This window comes from Sciurus vulgaris (assembly GCF_902686455.1).
Source record: "Sciurus vulgaris genome assembly, chromosome: 1".
Classification (NCBI taxonomy): Eukaryota; Metazoa; Chordata; class Mammalia; order Rodentia; family Sciuridae; genus Sciurus; species Sciurus vulgaris.
This window is the reverse complement of record NC_136461.1, coordinates 173,029,786-173,044,833: the sequence shown is the minus strand read 5'-3', so window position 1 is coordinate 173,044,833 and position 15,048 is coordinate 173,029,786. Positions and strand designations below refer to the sequence as shown.

At 38.0% G+C, this 15,048-nt stretch overlaps 1 protein-coding gene across 2 annotated transcripts in view; it reads left to right on the top strand.

Moving 5' to 3' along the window:
- The first annotated feature begins 1,220 nt into the window (after positions 1-1,220).
- STK3 (serine/threonine kinase 3) overlaps positions 1,221-15,048 on the top strand; it is a 302,874-nt gene continuing 289,046 nt past the window's right edge. For both annotated transcript variants that reach the window (XM_079126263.1, XM_079126262.1), the window contains exon 1: positions 1,221-1,395. In XM_079126263.1, the coding sequence (XP_078982389.1) occupies positions 1,370-1,395 (26 nt within the window). In that variant the 5' untranslated portion in view covers positions 1,221-1,369. The remainder of the gene's footprint in view (positions 1,396-15,048) is intronic.

The following is a 15,048-nucleotide window of genomic DNA, read 5'->3' as shown; positions in this document are numbered from 1 at the left end:
TTGAGATCATTTTAAGGGTACTTTCCAGCATTAATATTTTAATGATTTCAGGTTTTTTTTTTTTTTTTTTCACTCTATTTCCCTGTTGCTTCTGGATGGACTCTAGATCTTTAGTACATGCAAACCAGTATAACATTTTGTAATAATTTCTCTTGTTCACAGAACTTGACTTTGTTTCAACAGCAAACGGTCTTACTCTTAAAATAACTAGATTTAGGGGGTAATAAAATGGCTCGAAAACAGATTGTGTAAGCTTATTGTATAGTGAATCTTTAAAGCAAAGAGACTGAATTATTTTTGTGTAAAGTGCAAACAGGCAAGTTTGAGTTAAAATTCACATTATTTGACATTCTCTTCATATTCATTGTTTTGACCTCCCCCCAAACCCTATATGATTCTGCATCTTAACAAATTTCTAGCAAGCAAACTCATTATTCAGCAGCTGTATGTGGCCATAAGAAAGATGACTAGATGACCACGTGTGTAATTTAAGGTCTAAACTGTATAACACAAATGGATGCATGAAGGAGTCAAATTACAATGGGATGAGGGTTGTTGGAAGTGGTTGGAGAAGACGAAAGAGGGAAGAAAGTAAGTTTTTCTTGAGTGCTTTTCCAGGCACCATAATTTGTGATAGGGTTGCCAAGGTTCACCAATTAGCCGGCAAGACCCCAGTGTACTGAGTTTGGTGCACCGAGAGATCGCTGCAGGCAGTAAATATTTTTTTGTGTAATTAAATGTAATTATTGTGAAACATAATGAGGCACTTGTCACAGTCAAAATCAAACAAGAATTTCCAGAAGTATCCCTGCTATTGGAGCTACAAATGTCAACTGGCTGGGGGAAAACGCAACCAATAATTATAAACAGAACTAGAGTGGGAAGCGTGGGCAGTTAGTTACACTTCAAAAGGCTTCACAAGATGTCTGGGATGTATCGCTGAGAAATCTAGAGAAATGAGTCAAATCAGACTGGGGAAAACAGTAAAGGCAGGCGAGGAGCGCGGCCCTGAGCCAGAGACCCTCACCAGCCTGGAGCGGCTCTTCTAGCACCGCCTCTTTCTTCGCTCCCTAGGATGTGTGGCTGGACGCTCTCCGGCTCCCAGTCCCGGCCCCGCCTATTCACAGTCCTTGCCCCGCCCACCCCGCCTGGGCCGCGGCCGGCTCCTCCCACCCCTCGCGGCGCGGCGGGGCGGGCGCGGAGGAGCGGCGCTCCAGGGCGGGGTGTGGGGGGAGATCCGCCGCAGAGTTACGGGAAAGTTGGTCCGAGTTCTTGGAGTTTCCCTGGAGCTCGGCCGGCCGGGGCCCGGCTCCTTTTCTCCCTCCGGCCTTTGCAGTTCACCTGGTCCCTCTTTCTGCCCTGGGCCGCCATGGAGCAGCCGCCAGCGCCTAAAAGGTAACGAACGCGGGGAACGGGGAGAAAGAGGGAAGGGCGCCGGGCGCGGGTGGCTAGGCCCCGTCCTGCTGCGACCCTCTCCTGGCCGGATCCTGGCGTAACCGGGGTCTCGAGGCAGTCCGAGAGCTTCGCCGCGTCGGTCCCGGAGGCCACGGGGCCCCAGGGGTCCGGCCTCGCCTCCGCTCCCCTCCCCCGCGGCCGGCGGGGCCTGGCGGGCGTGGAGAGTTGTGCGGGCAGCGCCGGCTCCGCGCGGCCCGACCTTGGGGCGGGTAGGGTTTTCCCTGGAGGCAACTTCCCGGAGCCTGACCTAAAACGAGGAAATTAGTTGGTTTTCTTGCAACCGTGTAGTCTTTCTTGTTAAACGTTCTTCGTGATATTACACTTATTTACTTTTTTGAGAAATCGGGTTGTTTGTTTCACAGTTTAAGGAATAAGTATTAATAGCCACACAGTGTGTAAAACTCACTGTGGATATGCTGCACTGACAGGTGTTCTTCTCCCTACCCCCTCAAGTTCAAAAGAATTTATGCATGCAAGACAGTAGGAATCTTAAATTAGAACCCCTTCCCCATATAGTTTTGCTTGTAAAAATAGTGATGCATTGATATGGCATTTATTGTTAGTTTATATTTGATCTTTGATATATTGAAAATGTACGGGGTGGGGGAACAAATTATGTTTGAACTTAAATTTGCAATGATCTTAGGGAAGCTACATCAGTGTTGTCCATTGATATAAGTTCATAGTGTGCGTCCCTCCCTCCCAGGAATGAATCAACTAATAGTTTGATGCTGGATAAAACATTTAACCTTAGTCTTTTGTTTGTAATTTGTAAAATAAGAGTACTAATCTTTCTCCCAGAGAGTGCTATTGTGAAGATTAAAGAGTTCATGTGCTTTGATACCTAGATAGATGAAAAGTGTTGTATTCATGAACTTGGAATAATTAAAAAGGTAGGGACTTTGGGACCTATTGTGAATTGTGTGACTAGTTATCTGAGCCATAAGACCTGGAAACCATCTGTTCAAGTGAGAAAAGGGAGGGTGTGGAGAGTTTCCAAAAAGGACCTGCTGTCAGAGCTGTGGAAGCAAGTCAGTGGAGGGATCTATTGAGCATTTTGTAAGGTGTCTTTCTTCTGGTATTCACTGTGTACCTAGTTTTGATACTATGGAAGAAAATCATTTTTTTCTTTCTCTCTGCTTTGGAAGGACTGTAAGGGGGCACTGCTGACATGATGCCATAGACCAAGTTGAACAATTCTGCATTGAAGTAGAAGCTCTCTGTATTGATTAGCTCTATGTGAATTATCAGAGTTTCTTTATAGGTATTAAGAGAATCCCTAGGGCTGAGGTTGTAGCTCAGTAGTGGAGTGCTTGCCTCCCATGTGTGAGGAGGCACTTGGTTCAACCCTCAGCACCACATTAAAAAAAAAAAAAAAAAGACTCCCTTGTGCTCTAAACAACCTGGAGGAGTCAGGGGAAGGTGTGGGTGGTAATTCCATGGTTTTAATGCTTTTCAAATTGGTGTTTGCATATTTAACAGACTTATTTTTAACTCTCTTCAGGGATTTATTTTGACCCAGAAAGGCATTTCTTTTTTGCCTTTTTTTTTTTTTTTTTTTTCCTCCCTTTTCCTTAAAAGACAGGGTCTCAACAAATTGCCCAGTCTATCCTTGAACTCTGGGGCTCAAAAGATCCTCCTGCCTCAGCCATCTGAGTTGCTGAGGCTACAGGTACATGCTATTGCCCCCAGCTTAGACAATTTTGAAGAGCAAAACATAAATGATGTTAATCCCCTTTATTCGAATATCTCTTAAAAAATTTATAACATTTTCATATTTATTATGTTTAATCTTCATGGCACCTCAGAGTAGGTTGGATTACAGATAGTAATCCTGTTTTATAACTGAGGACTTGTAAGAGTTTGCCACATGGAAAGCTATGACAGTAATTACTGACAGTTTTTGTGTTGTCCCTACTGATCATTACATCCTAATAATAAAGCATAGTTACCATTTTTGAGGTCATACTATTTTCCAGGAAATTTATACAGTAATGTGCTGCTTAACATTGGAACTTGTTTGTAGAAACGTTTGGTGATTTTGTTGTGTAAATACGTAGAGTGTAAAGCTAGGTAGAAGGCTGTAATGTCACTATGTACTGTAGAGTGTGTTGTCTGTTATTGAACAGACATGTTCATGTTGTTGCTCTGTGGCACATGACTGTATATACATTTTTTGTTCAATCTTTTTTTTTTTTTTTTTTTTTGGTGCTGGGAATTGAACCCAGGGCTTTGTGCATGCTAGGCAAGCCTCTACCAACTGAGCCATATCCCCAGCCCCTGTTTAATCATCTTAAGAAGTAGTAATCCTGGCTCCGTCACTTACTATGTTCTAAATTTAAATTTCTTCATCTGTAAAATATGGGGATTAAATGAGGTCACAGTCAAGTTCTTAGCACAGTACTTCATATTATGTTCAGTAATGTTAGTTGTTAACTTGTGTTTTCCTTATTAAATGAGGCTCTACCTGAACTATTTCTCTGCATTCCTAATATGATACTAATTTGATTATATGACATCTTTTTGTTATTTTCTATTATAACATTTTGGGCCTCCAGAGGATAATGGGGACTAATTTAATAAATATGTATCTCCCCCCCCCCCAGCTTAAGAGAGACAGTATTTTCAATATATTTGAAGACCTCTGTGTAAATCTCTTCTCCAATATTCCCTTTCCACTCCCAAAAGGGTGATCACAGTTCTGAATTGGGCATATGTCCTTCCTATATCTGTTTTTATATTTTTATCACACACACACATACACACCACACCACACATATACACATATCTAGTATTAAGCTCTGCCTCAAAACTGACTTTGAAATTTGCTTCTTTGGGTATCATTCTTCGCTGGGAGTTGGAGATTGCAGGTTTAAGAATCATGACTCAAAAGTTCTAGACAGTCTGAAAGGTACCTCTCACCCTCATATACATTCGATTTTCTGACAAGGCTTGTGTAAAACATGGGCAATAAATGTGGTCACCCTTGTCACTGACTTGAGGTGCCAAACTGACTTACATTTGCAGATTTCCTTGACAGATCTGTTATAGAAGTCTTTAGAAGCATGAGAACTCTGATTGTTGGGAGGTATGTAATTGTATAAAATATTCTGCAAAAAGAGGTAGAATATTATTGACTAAAGAAAGCTACTTTCCCAGATAGGTCTTGTTCCTCAACTAGGTCATAAGATTAGTAGTTATTTAATAACAGTTGTCAATTAAGATATAATTAGAAGAGAGTTGGTGTTGGTGAGAAATAGTGAAAACACTGGAAGAATAATAATAGTGTTATTTAAGCATGAGCTCAAGACAGACGAGGAAAGTTCTTTGATCTAAGTTATAGTTAGATTCTGTGGTTTTTTAATAGTATGAAAGGATAGCTTGAGGAAAGTTGAAGATTGATGTCAAATTGTTAGGGTTTCAGAATATATTCATATAGCAGGGCCTGGTGGTACATACCTGTACTGCCAGTGACCTGGGAGGCTGGGGCAGGAGGATCACCAGTTCAAGGCCCACATTGGCAACCTAGTGATCCCCTGTCTTTAACAAAAAATGAAGAAGAGGAGCAGGGATGTAGCTCAGTTGTACAGCATCCCTGGGTTCATTTCCTAGTACCGAAAAGTACATTAACACAAATGGAAAGTGAAGGTAAGAAAAATATGAGGGCAAATGATAAGGGCAAATGTTGCTATGAATAGATTGATTATCAGTGAGATAATTGTTATGGAATGAAAAAGAAAGGTTAAAATGATGAAGATATAGCAGGATAATGTAGGAAGTCTTCTTGTACTTCTTAACATGAAGAGCCTTATAGGCTGTAGCATCTGTAGCACTGATCCTAAGCCTGAAATTAGAAATACAGATGACAGAGAACTCTCAGCTCTTAGGAGTTGAATTGGGTGGGACAAAGCAATAAACCAAATAACTAGATGGTAGAATATCAGGAATATCACGAAGATAACCATAATGAGAAGAGGGGGTGGACTTTATTTTATATCCACTTTGCTAATTTATATGTCCTTAGAATGTTGAAAGGTAAATACCTGTGTGCTTATTGTTGGAGGGATTCAGCTATTGAAGAGCTGGAGTTGTTTTTGAGAGAATGAACTCTGAAAACTCTTAAAAAACAAAACAAAGACAGCAGCATCCTTGGGGGGCTATGGGAAATTTCTAATTTTATTTTATTTGCTTTATCTTATTTTTTGTGTTGCTGGGCATTGAACCCTGGGTTTCACACATGCTAAGCACTTCTTGACCAGTGTTCTATATTCCCAGCCTGGAAGTTTCCAACTTTAGAGGCAAGCAAGTGGATAAAATGTCTAAAGCAGTCCAAGGAGAAAAGAATACAGCAAATAGGAACATCTCTTTAACAGCTTGTTCCTTAAAGCATATGCTCTCTTTAATTTTTGTTGGTTAATTTAGGGTGACATCAATGCTAATAAAATTGATTTAGGCCATATTGAGTGGAATAGTCAGTTGACATTCCCTTGTTGGAGAAACAGAGTATGAAATCTGGAGCCATTCCAGGTGAGCAGTCTTCATTTGTACTTTAAGACAGTTGAGAAACAGTGTGTTGACTCTAGGCAATGGTTAATTTATCTATTATTCATTAAGGGGATAAGATGTAGAATGTACAAGTGTTGAAGAATATGAGAAATGTAAAGAAAGGTAAATACATATGAAACAAACTAGGCTAAAATTTGCTTTTCTGAAATAATATAAGTGCTCATTCCACAAAACTTTAATAATATGACAGGTTTAAATCTAACACTTCTTGTTTGGATTGTAAGGGAAGCATGAGTGCTTAGAATTTGTGAAGAATTTCATTTTTCTTTTTTTAAAAAAGCCCATGTTGACTTAGAGATATTTTCACTTCAGGCCATTGTATATTAGTGGCTTTTTTTTGGGGGGGCGTACCAGGGATTGAACTCAGGGGCACTAGATCACTGAGCCACATCCCCAGCCCAATTTTGTATTTTATTTAGAGACAGGGTCTCCCTGAGTTTAGTGCCTTGCTTTTGCTGAGGCTGGCTTTTGAACTTTGGATCCTCCTGCCTTGGCCTCCCCAACCACTAGGATTACAGTTGTGCGCCACTGTGCCCACCTTCAAAAAACATTTTTAAACGCAGATACTGAGACTCAGTACAGAGCTACATATATAAAACTCAAACAAAAGTTTCATGAAATGTTTTCTATTCTGTTTCATTAAAAAAACTATGGTTGTGATCCACCAAATTATTTTCATGACCCATTGATGGGTTATGATTTATAGTTTGAAAAAATATTGTGTAAGTATAAGTGACAGAAAATTGATTTTATTTTCATCTTCATCCTGATACTTAATATAGGTGATGACATTATCAAAGAAGTCTGGAAGGGTGTTATTGTAACAACCTATCCATGCATAATCTTTTAAGATTCTAGAAAGGAAAGAGGTGAAGGAGAGGTAAGAAACTTACATTTAAAAATGATAGTATTTGGAATACTTCCTAATGTCTCAAAGTATGGAAAAATGAGAAATGATTATCTGTGAAGTCTGACACTTGATAGAGGAAAATGTAATATACGAAGGTTGCTTTGAGGCAAAGGCTCATTTGTCTTCTAGTGTAAACTGACCCCCTTCATTGGAAATGTCCAACTGTAATTATGATGTCCTCAGTTTCTGACTTTCTACGAGTTCTACCCTTTCTAACTACCGAAGGTCTTATCCTCTGATAAAAAAGCTTTCTTTTTTTTTTAAACTTTACTTTGAACTCCTTTTTTGTCATGATTTTATTTGAATTGTCTCACATGTTAGGATTGTTCTAATTTCAAGAAGGCTTTAACCCTTAGAATAAAGATTGTATATTTGAAATGTTATAACTTTTTCTGTAGTCTCAAGTTGACTAAATGGAAGAAGCAAATATAAAAACATATGAATATTTAAAATAATTTTTTGTTACATGCTATGGTTATTAAAGTTCACATTACCTTGAATTTCTGAGAGTTCATCAAAAGTTGTATGTTGAAAAATGACTTCATATGAAATGAGAATTACTTAATCTAGAGGAAAACTGTTCCTAATTTTAATTTTTACACAGATTTCTTTTTGGTGGGGAAGATGGAAGTGCATTTTACAAAGTGGCATTTTCTAAGTACTAGTACCAGTTAGGATTAAAATGGGAAATTCTTTTTTTTTCTTTTTTTCTTGTTTTTTTTTTTTTTTTTTTTTTTTTTTTTTGCAGTACTGGGGGATCAAGCCCAGGGCCTTATGCACATTAGATAAGAGCTCTGCTATACAGACTAGCCCTGAAACAGGAAATTCTATAGTATTTTTTAATTCATGTAAAATGAACTCTATTAACCAACCCAAGCTATTTGAACTTATATCTTGTTACAGATACATGTTAAAAAGTTGTTTTTTCAATTTCTAGTACTGCAAATAAATCAGATCTCATTAGTTTTTAAGCATTAAAAAAATGAGAATTACTGAAAGCTGTTAATATGATGCTTAGTAAGTAGTATTATATTGGGTTCTAAATTAGTCTGTAGATTTATATGATACTAGGCATCTTAATAAAGAGGTGAATCGAGCAAATTTTTCAGATGTTTCTAGTTATGAATATGTGAATCATATCAGTTTTTTGATACATACATTTGTTTTTTGTTTTGAACCAGGGATTGAACCCAGAGGGGCTTCACTGCTGAGCCACATCCCCAGCCCTGTTTTATATTTTATTAGAGACAGGGTCTCGCTGAGTTGCTCAGGGCCTTGCTAAGTTGCTGAGGCTGGGTTTGAACTCGAGATCTTCCTGCCTCAGCCTTCCAAGTTACTGGGATTACAGTTGTGTGCCTCTGCACCTGGCTGATACATACATTTTTATAATTGGAGAAATTGTTGAGCATAAGGATTCCATGGATGGGATAGTTTCTGTAGTCAAAATATAGAATATTCTTTTTCATTTTTAGAATTTTTGATTTTCTGAAATGTGGGACCTAGAGTTCTATAATTAGAAAGGAATGCAAGTTTAACTTCTTTTTGTAATGTAGGTGAACTTTTTATATTTGAGGAGAGCAAAAACTGAAGGTAATAGGCAGCTAATTGCCCTCATTTTATTTCTCTGGAGCCACATAGTCTTGTCTCTGCTGGGTTGCTCATTCTTCTTTTTCTTCTGAAAACTGGCTTTCTTAGTGGTTACTTCTCCTGGCAGAAATTGACTCTCAGCCTTGGTTCATTCATCTCCTTAGTTTTCATATGTTCATAATTATTAATTGATTGCCCAAATTCCAGATGCTAAGTATGTTGGTAAACAAAACAGATGGGATCTTTGCCTTCATAGAACATACACTGTAGTTGGAGCTTGAGCTATGAAAGATAAAAGTAGCATGTATTGATAGAGAAAACATGGTAAAATTTTTTTAATAGGCAGTTGGAGGAGGCTTCTTTGAGGAGATGATATTAAGCTGCTACATGACATTGAGAAATTATCTATGTGAGTAGCCAGGGGGAGAAGAAGTCCAGAGAAAAATCCATGAAAATTATTGGTGGGGTGAAGAGCTTCGTGTGTGGGAGGAATTGAAATGAGGCCTTGTGGCTGGTGCTGAAAGTGGCTGTCAATGAGGTCAGTGATACAGGGGATGGAAAGGAATTTGGATTTGTCAAAGTGCCATGGGCTCTCGTTAAAGGGTTTTAAAGCAGGATTTTAAGCATTTTGTATTTAAATTTTTTTTTTTTTTAGTTGTGGATGGACATAATATCTTCATTTATTTATTTTTATGTGGTGCTGAGAATAGAACCCAGTGCCTCACACATGCTAGGCAAGTGCTCTCCCATGAGCCACAACCCCAGACCAGCAATTTGCGTTTTAAAAGAATCATTCTGGTTGCTTTGGTTGGAGTAGATTATAGAGCGTTAAGAGTTAGGTCAGAAACAAATGCTACAGCAAAAATTCTTGTTTAGAGAGGGTTTCAGTGGAGGTGGAGAGAAGTGGACAGATTTGGGTTATGTTTTGAAGTTAGAAATGAAGGACTTATTGATAGAGTAGCTGAAAGGAATGATGAAGAAAGAAGAATCAATCCTGGCTCTTGTTTCTTGTTTTTGAGCAACTTGGGGTTGGGTTTGAGCAGTTTTGGGTGAAGACTGAAAGAGGAACAGGATTAGGTGTGTATAGTCTCTTCCTTGGAATTCCATACTTACAGGAAAGTGATTCTTGATTGGTCCAAGATGTGATATTAGGTGATTCCTTTAGAAGAAGTGGGTAGGGAGGAAATAATGGACACTCTTGCTTACAGCAGGTTAAAAAATGGGAACCATACCTAGTCTTTGTTAGGGAATTGAAATGTTCACATTTGTTGCTGAGCTGCTGGTTTTTTTTTTTTTTTTTTTTAATCTTTTTATATTGCATTATAAAATATCAGCACAAAAAATATGGCCTGGTGTATTTTAAGGCAGATACCTTTGTATCAGTCAGGTTAAGAAATAAAACTTGCCTCACTCCCTAGAAGTCTCTTCTGTGTTCTCCATCACCATCACAATCATTTTCATCTCAAGTAAACCATTGTCCTGACTTTCGTAAGTAATAACCTGAATATGTGTTGCTAGATACTCTAGGTTAGCCTTGCTGATTAAAAAGTAGTTTTGATGTGAGTTGTCACTTTTAATCTTTAGATTAGCCCTCTATAGTTTTTCTTTTCCTTTTCTTGTTTAAGAACCTAGGTTGTTTGAACTGTACTTTCTCACAATCTTCATTTTGCTGATTGCTTACTCAAGGTTTGGTTCAACATATTCCTTTGTCCTCTTCTTTCCTGCAGATGGGCAGCTGGATCCAGAGATTGATGAAACTCAAATTGGATCCCTTAGGCATTGTTAGAGGTGGGGTTTGGCAAGACAGTAGGAATCTTAATATTTAATGGTCTCTTTTTTTGTGTGAGGTTAGCAGCTGTTAATGATTAGTACTCATTTAAGTCATTGAGTGTTGCAAAATTGAACTTCTGAATGCATCATTTTGTTTCCATTGAATGTTTTTGTAAAGTCATTTCCCCTCACTTCCTGTTTGATTACCCAGAGGTATCATTTGAAAAGGAAAGACAGGATAAATGCTTACTTCTTTCCCATTATTTATCAGTTTTCAAGATAATGAATGAATTCCCTCTTTTCCAAAGGGGATCTCTTTTTTTCTTTGTTTTAAATGCCATTATGACCTGATGGTTTTTATCTGTTGTGATTACTGTTATTGAAGCTCAAAATGTCCCGTCTTTGGTCTATGGGGGTCTTTTCAGGAGAGAACATGACCCTACTGGTCTTTGATAGTTTCCTTGCTGTCTGCTGTGATAAGATACCAGGGCTTGTCTTGTACATTTCATGTTCCAGATCCAGAATCAACCAAGTTGCCAAGAAGTTCGTTTCTTTTAGTGAGAAATGGTATTTCAAGACCCAAACCTGGGTACTGATAGACTGTTAATTTTAGTAGATTTTAATTAATAGGTAGGAGAACTCATTAAATCTTTCAGACTATGGGATATTTGTTAAAAAATGTGATGGTACTATTAGTTTTGAGATCCTGTCTCTGGTTAATATCTCTCCTACATTTGTTTTCTAAGTTCCAGTCAGAAATTAAGTGTGAATAGATTATGTAGCGGAAATTAGAGTAGACTTTTATCTTCATGTTCTACATATTTATTCTGATTACTCTTTTATGTTATATTATTTTTTTGTTAATTTTTAAAATTTGTTCTAATCCATTATACATGACAGGAGAAGCATTTTGACACATTGTATGCAAATGGAACTTAACTTCTCATTCCTCTGGCTATACATGGAGCTGAGTCACCCCAGTAGTGCAATCATACATGTATATAGGGTGATAATGTCTGTCTCATTTTCCTGTCCTTCCCATCCCCACCACCCCAGCCCTCCTTTCATTCCCCTCTGCACAATCCAAAGTTCCTTCATTCTTCCCTACCACCCTCCCCACCCACCTCCCACTGTGGATCAGCATCACTTACCAGAGAAAATATTAGGCCTTTGGTTTTTTGGGATTGGCTTATTTCACTTAGCATGCTATTCTCTAGTTTTATTTATTTACCTGAAAATGCCATAAGTTCATTTTTCTTCAAGGCCGAATAATATTCCTTTGTGTATATGTACCACATTTTCTTTATCCATTCATCTGCTGAAGGGCATTTAGATTGTTTCCATAGTTTAGCTATTGTGAATTGAGCTGCTGTAAACATTGATGTGGTTGAGTCACTGTAGTATGCTGATTTTAAGTCCTTTGGGTATAGAGCAAGGAGTGGAGTAGCTGGGTCAAATGTTGTTTCCATTCCAAGTTTTCTGAGGAATCTCCATACTGCTTTCCATAGTGGTTGCACCAATCCTCATTCCCACCAACAGTGTAGGAGTGTACCTTTTCCCCCATGTCCTCGCCAACCCTTATTTTTGCTTGTATTCTTGATAATTGCCATTCTGACTGGAGTGAGGTGAAATCTTAGTTTTGATTTGCATTTCTCTAATTGCAAGAGATGATGAACATTTTTTTATGTTTGTTGACTGATCATATTTCTTCTGTGAAGTGTCTGTTCAGTTCCTTAGTCCATTTATTGATTGGGTTATTTGTTTTTTTGGTGTTAAGTTTTTTGAGTTCTTTATATATCCTGGAGATTAGTGCTCTATCTGAGGTACATGTGGTAAAAATTTTCTACCATTTTATAGGCTCTCTCTTCATGTTATTGATTGTTTATTTTGCAGTGAAGGAACTTTTTAGTTTGAATCCATTCCATTTATTGATTCTTAATTTTACTTCTTATGCTTTAGGAGTCTTGTTAAGGAAGTCAGGTTCTAAGCCGAAATGATGAAGATTTGGGCCTACCTTTTCTTCTACGAGGCATGGAGTCTCTGTTCTAGTGCCTAAGTCTTTGATCCACTTTGAGTTGAATTTTGTGTAGGGTGAGAGATAGGGATTTAATTTCATTTTGTTACATATGAATTTCCAGTTTTCCCAGCACCATTTTTTGAAGAGGCTATCTTTTCTATTGTATGTTTTTGGCACCTTTGTCTAGTATGAAATAACTGTATTTATGTGGGTTTGTCTCTGTGTCTTCTATACCATTGCTCTACCTGCCTATTTTGGTGCCAGTACTATTCCATTTTTGTTACTATTGCTCTGAAGTATAGTTTAAAGTCTGGTATTGTGATACCTCTTGCTTCATTCTTCTTGCTAAGGATTGCTTTGGCTATTCTGGGTCTCTTATTTTTTCCAAATGAATAGTATGATTGCTTTATCTATTTCTATGAGGTATGTCAATGGGGTTAGTTGGAATTGCATTGAATTTGTATAGTGCTTTTGGTAGTATGGCCATTTTGACAATATTACTTCTGTCTATCCAAAACATGGGGGATCTGTCCATCTTCTAAAGTTTTCTTTAATTTCTTTCTTTAGTGTTTTGTAGTTTTCAAAGTAGAGGTCTTTCACAAAACTCTTTTGTTAGATTGATTCCCAAGTATTTTAGTTTTTGAAGCTGTTGTGAATGGGGTAGTTTTCCTAATTTCTCTTTCAGAGGATTTATCACTTATGAATAGAAATGTATTAGATTTATGTGTGTTGATTTTATGTCCTGCTACTTTGCTGAATTCATTTATGAGTTCTAGAAGTTTTCTGGTGGAATTTTTTGGATCTTCTAAGTTTAGAATTATGTTGTCAGCAAATAGTGATAGTTTGAGTTCTTCTTTTCCTGTTCGTATCCCTTTAATTTCTTTGATCTGTCTTCTTCTTGAGTTATGTACTGGGTGAGAGAGCAAGGACCGAGAGTTGTTAAACCCTTCCTCTTTTTGTGTTGCTCACCATGCTGTTGCAGTTGGAGTTCAAAAATTCTCAGCTTCTCTTCTTTCCAGTATGAGGTGGGATGAGATGGTAAGTCCTATCAGTTAAAATTTTCTTTGCACAGACCAGGTTGATGCATTCCCAGGGTGGTGCTGTTGCAGAGTTCTATGAATGGAGTTTTCTTTTTCTTTGTAGATATATATGACAGATGAGTGTATTTTGACATATTATACATACATGGATTATAACTTATTCTAATTAGGATCTGTGAGTGGAGTTCTGATAGTAGTGCTTGGGTCTAATTTGGCTTTGGGGGCTTTGTTGGATTGTGACTGATCTGGAGAGATTAGGTCAACACACCCATTGTGGGGCTGGGAATTGCAGATCTCTGCTGGGAATCTATATCTCAGGAACCTCCCAAGGGATTCTACTTGTGGGGCAGGGGAGCCAATCCTTCATCCCCTCTGCTGCCTATGAATACAGCCTTTCCAGGCTTCCTGGGCTTAGACCCTGAGTATATTCACATCTACCTGTTCAGCTTCTCAACCTCGTTCAACTGGTCATGTGAGCCACCAGACTCAGGGGGAAGTGAGTTAGGCTCCCCTTACCTCCAACATGAATCCACTTGAGTATAATGTTCTTGGTGCCTGTTTCTCTCATTGTTCTATGTACACCCTGGGTCACATGGCAGGCTCTTGTAAGGATTGTGTCCCAACTTTGCTCACATCTTCTGGCTCCCACAGCTGTTCCTGCTGCAGCGCAGTCACCTCAAGATGGATCCCAGCTGTCTGTGGCCATTGGGAAACATGGGGCACTTTTAATGCACCAGTACACAGTGCAGCCTCTGCATGGACTAAGGTCATGCTGCTTTTCTGTTCTCAGGATTTTATGTACTAAATCTATCTGTGGTGTTTCTCAGTGTTCTCCCTCCTTCTGTGCTGAACCAGCTACACTGTTGCTACTACTACTGCTGCAACAGGCTTGGTTCCAATGTATTCTTTCTTCTTTGTTTAATGTACCCAAATATCTGAGTGTCTAAGACACTCTGTCCAGTATTGAGTTTTAGTGCAATTTCTCTTTTACCCACCTTGCAGAGCAGCAGTAATCCTGCTTGAATTCCAGGTCACAGAGCAACTAGGAATGTAGCCTTCCCCAACCCCTCCCCCCATCTTGAATCTTTGGACTGACTTTTAATTATGAGAATTTTTTGAACTACAAAGATTTAAAAAGTAAACAATATAAAAATATTTTAAATTATAAACTGTAACTGAAAAGATCAGTTTTCATTTAAAACACCAGAAAGAGAAAGAGGAAGTAAAGAGACAATGACATAAAACATGAATTGTTTACCAAAATAAATCATGTGTTTCCATTTGATAAATACCCCAGAGACACTGTTTTTGCCTAAGTTAAATTAGGCAACTGACATATCAATTGTTTTACATATTGAGAAATTAAGTTCTGTGGACTAATAGAAAATATGTATTGTGTTTACTGGAGTCATTTGGGGAACCTATGATTTGTTTGTTTAAAGTGAGTCAGAGTATGAGCTTACTTTGAAGCAAACTTGTATAACTCTCAAGTAAGTATGTAGTGATTAGGTTACTTTGGCTTAATATTAAAGAGAATTGTTAATAATAATGCTGCCTCCATAACTATGGTTCCACTTGAGTTTTTTTTTTTTTTTTTTTTCCAAGTTTGAAGAACATGAAGCACTTTTGATTTCTGAGGTACAATTGTGAATTTTTGTTTTTTGAAAATTTAAGAGATGACTTTTCTTTCTGATAGGACTATA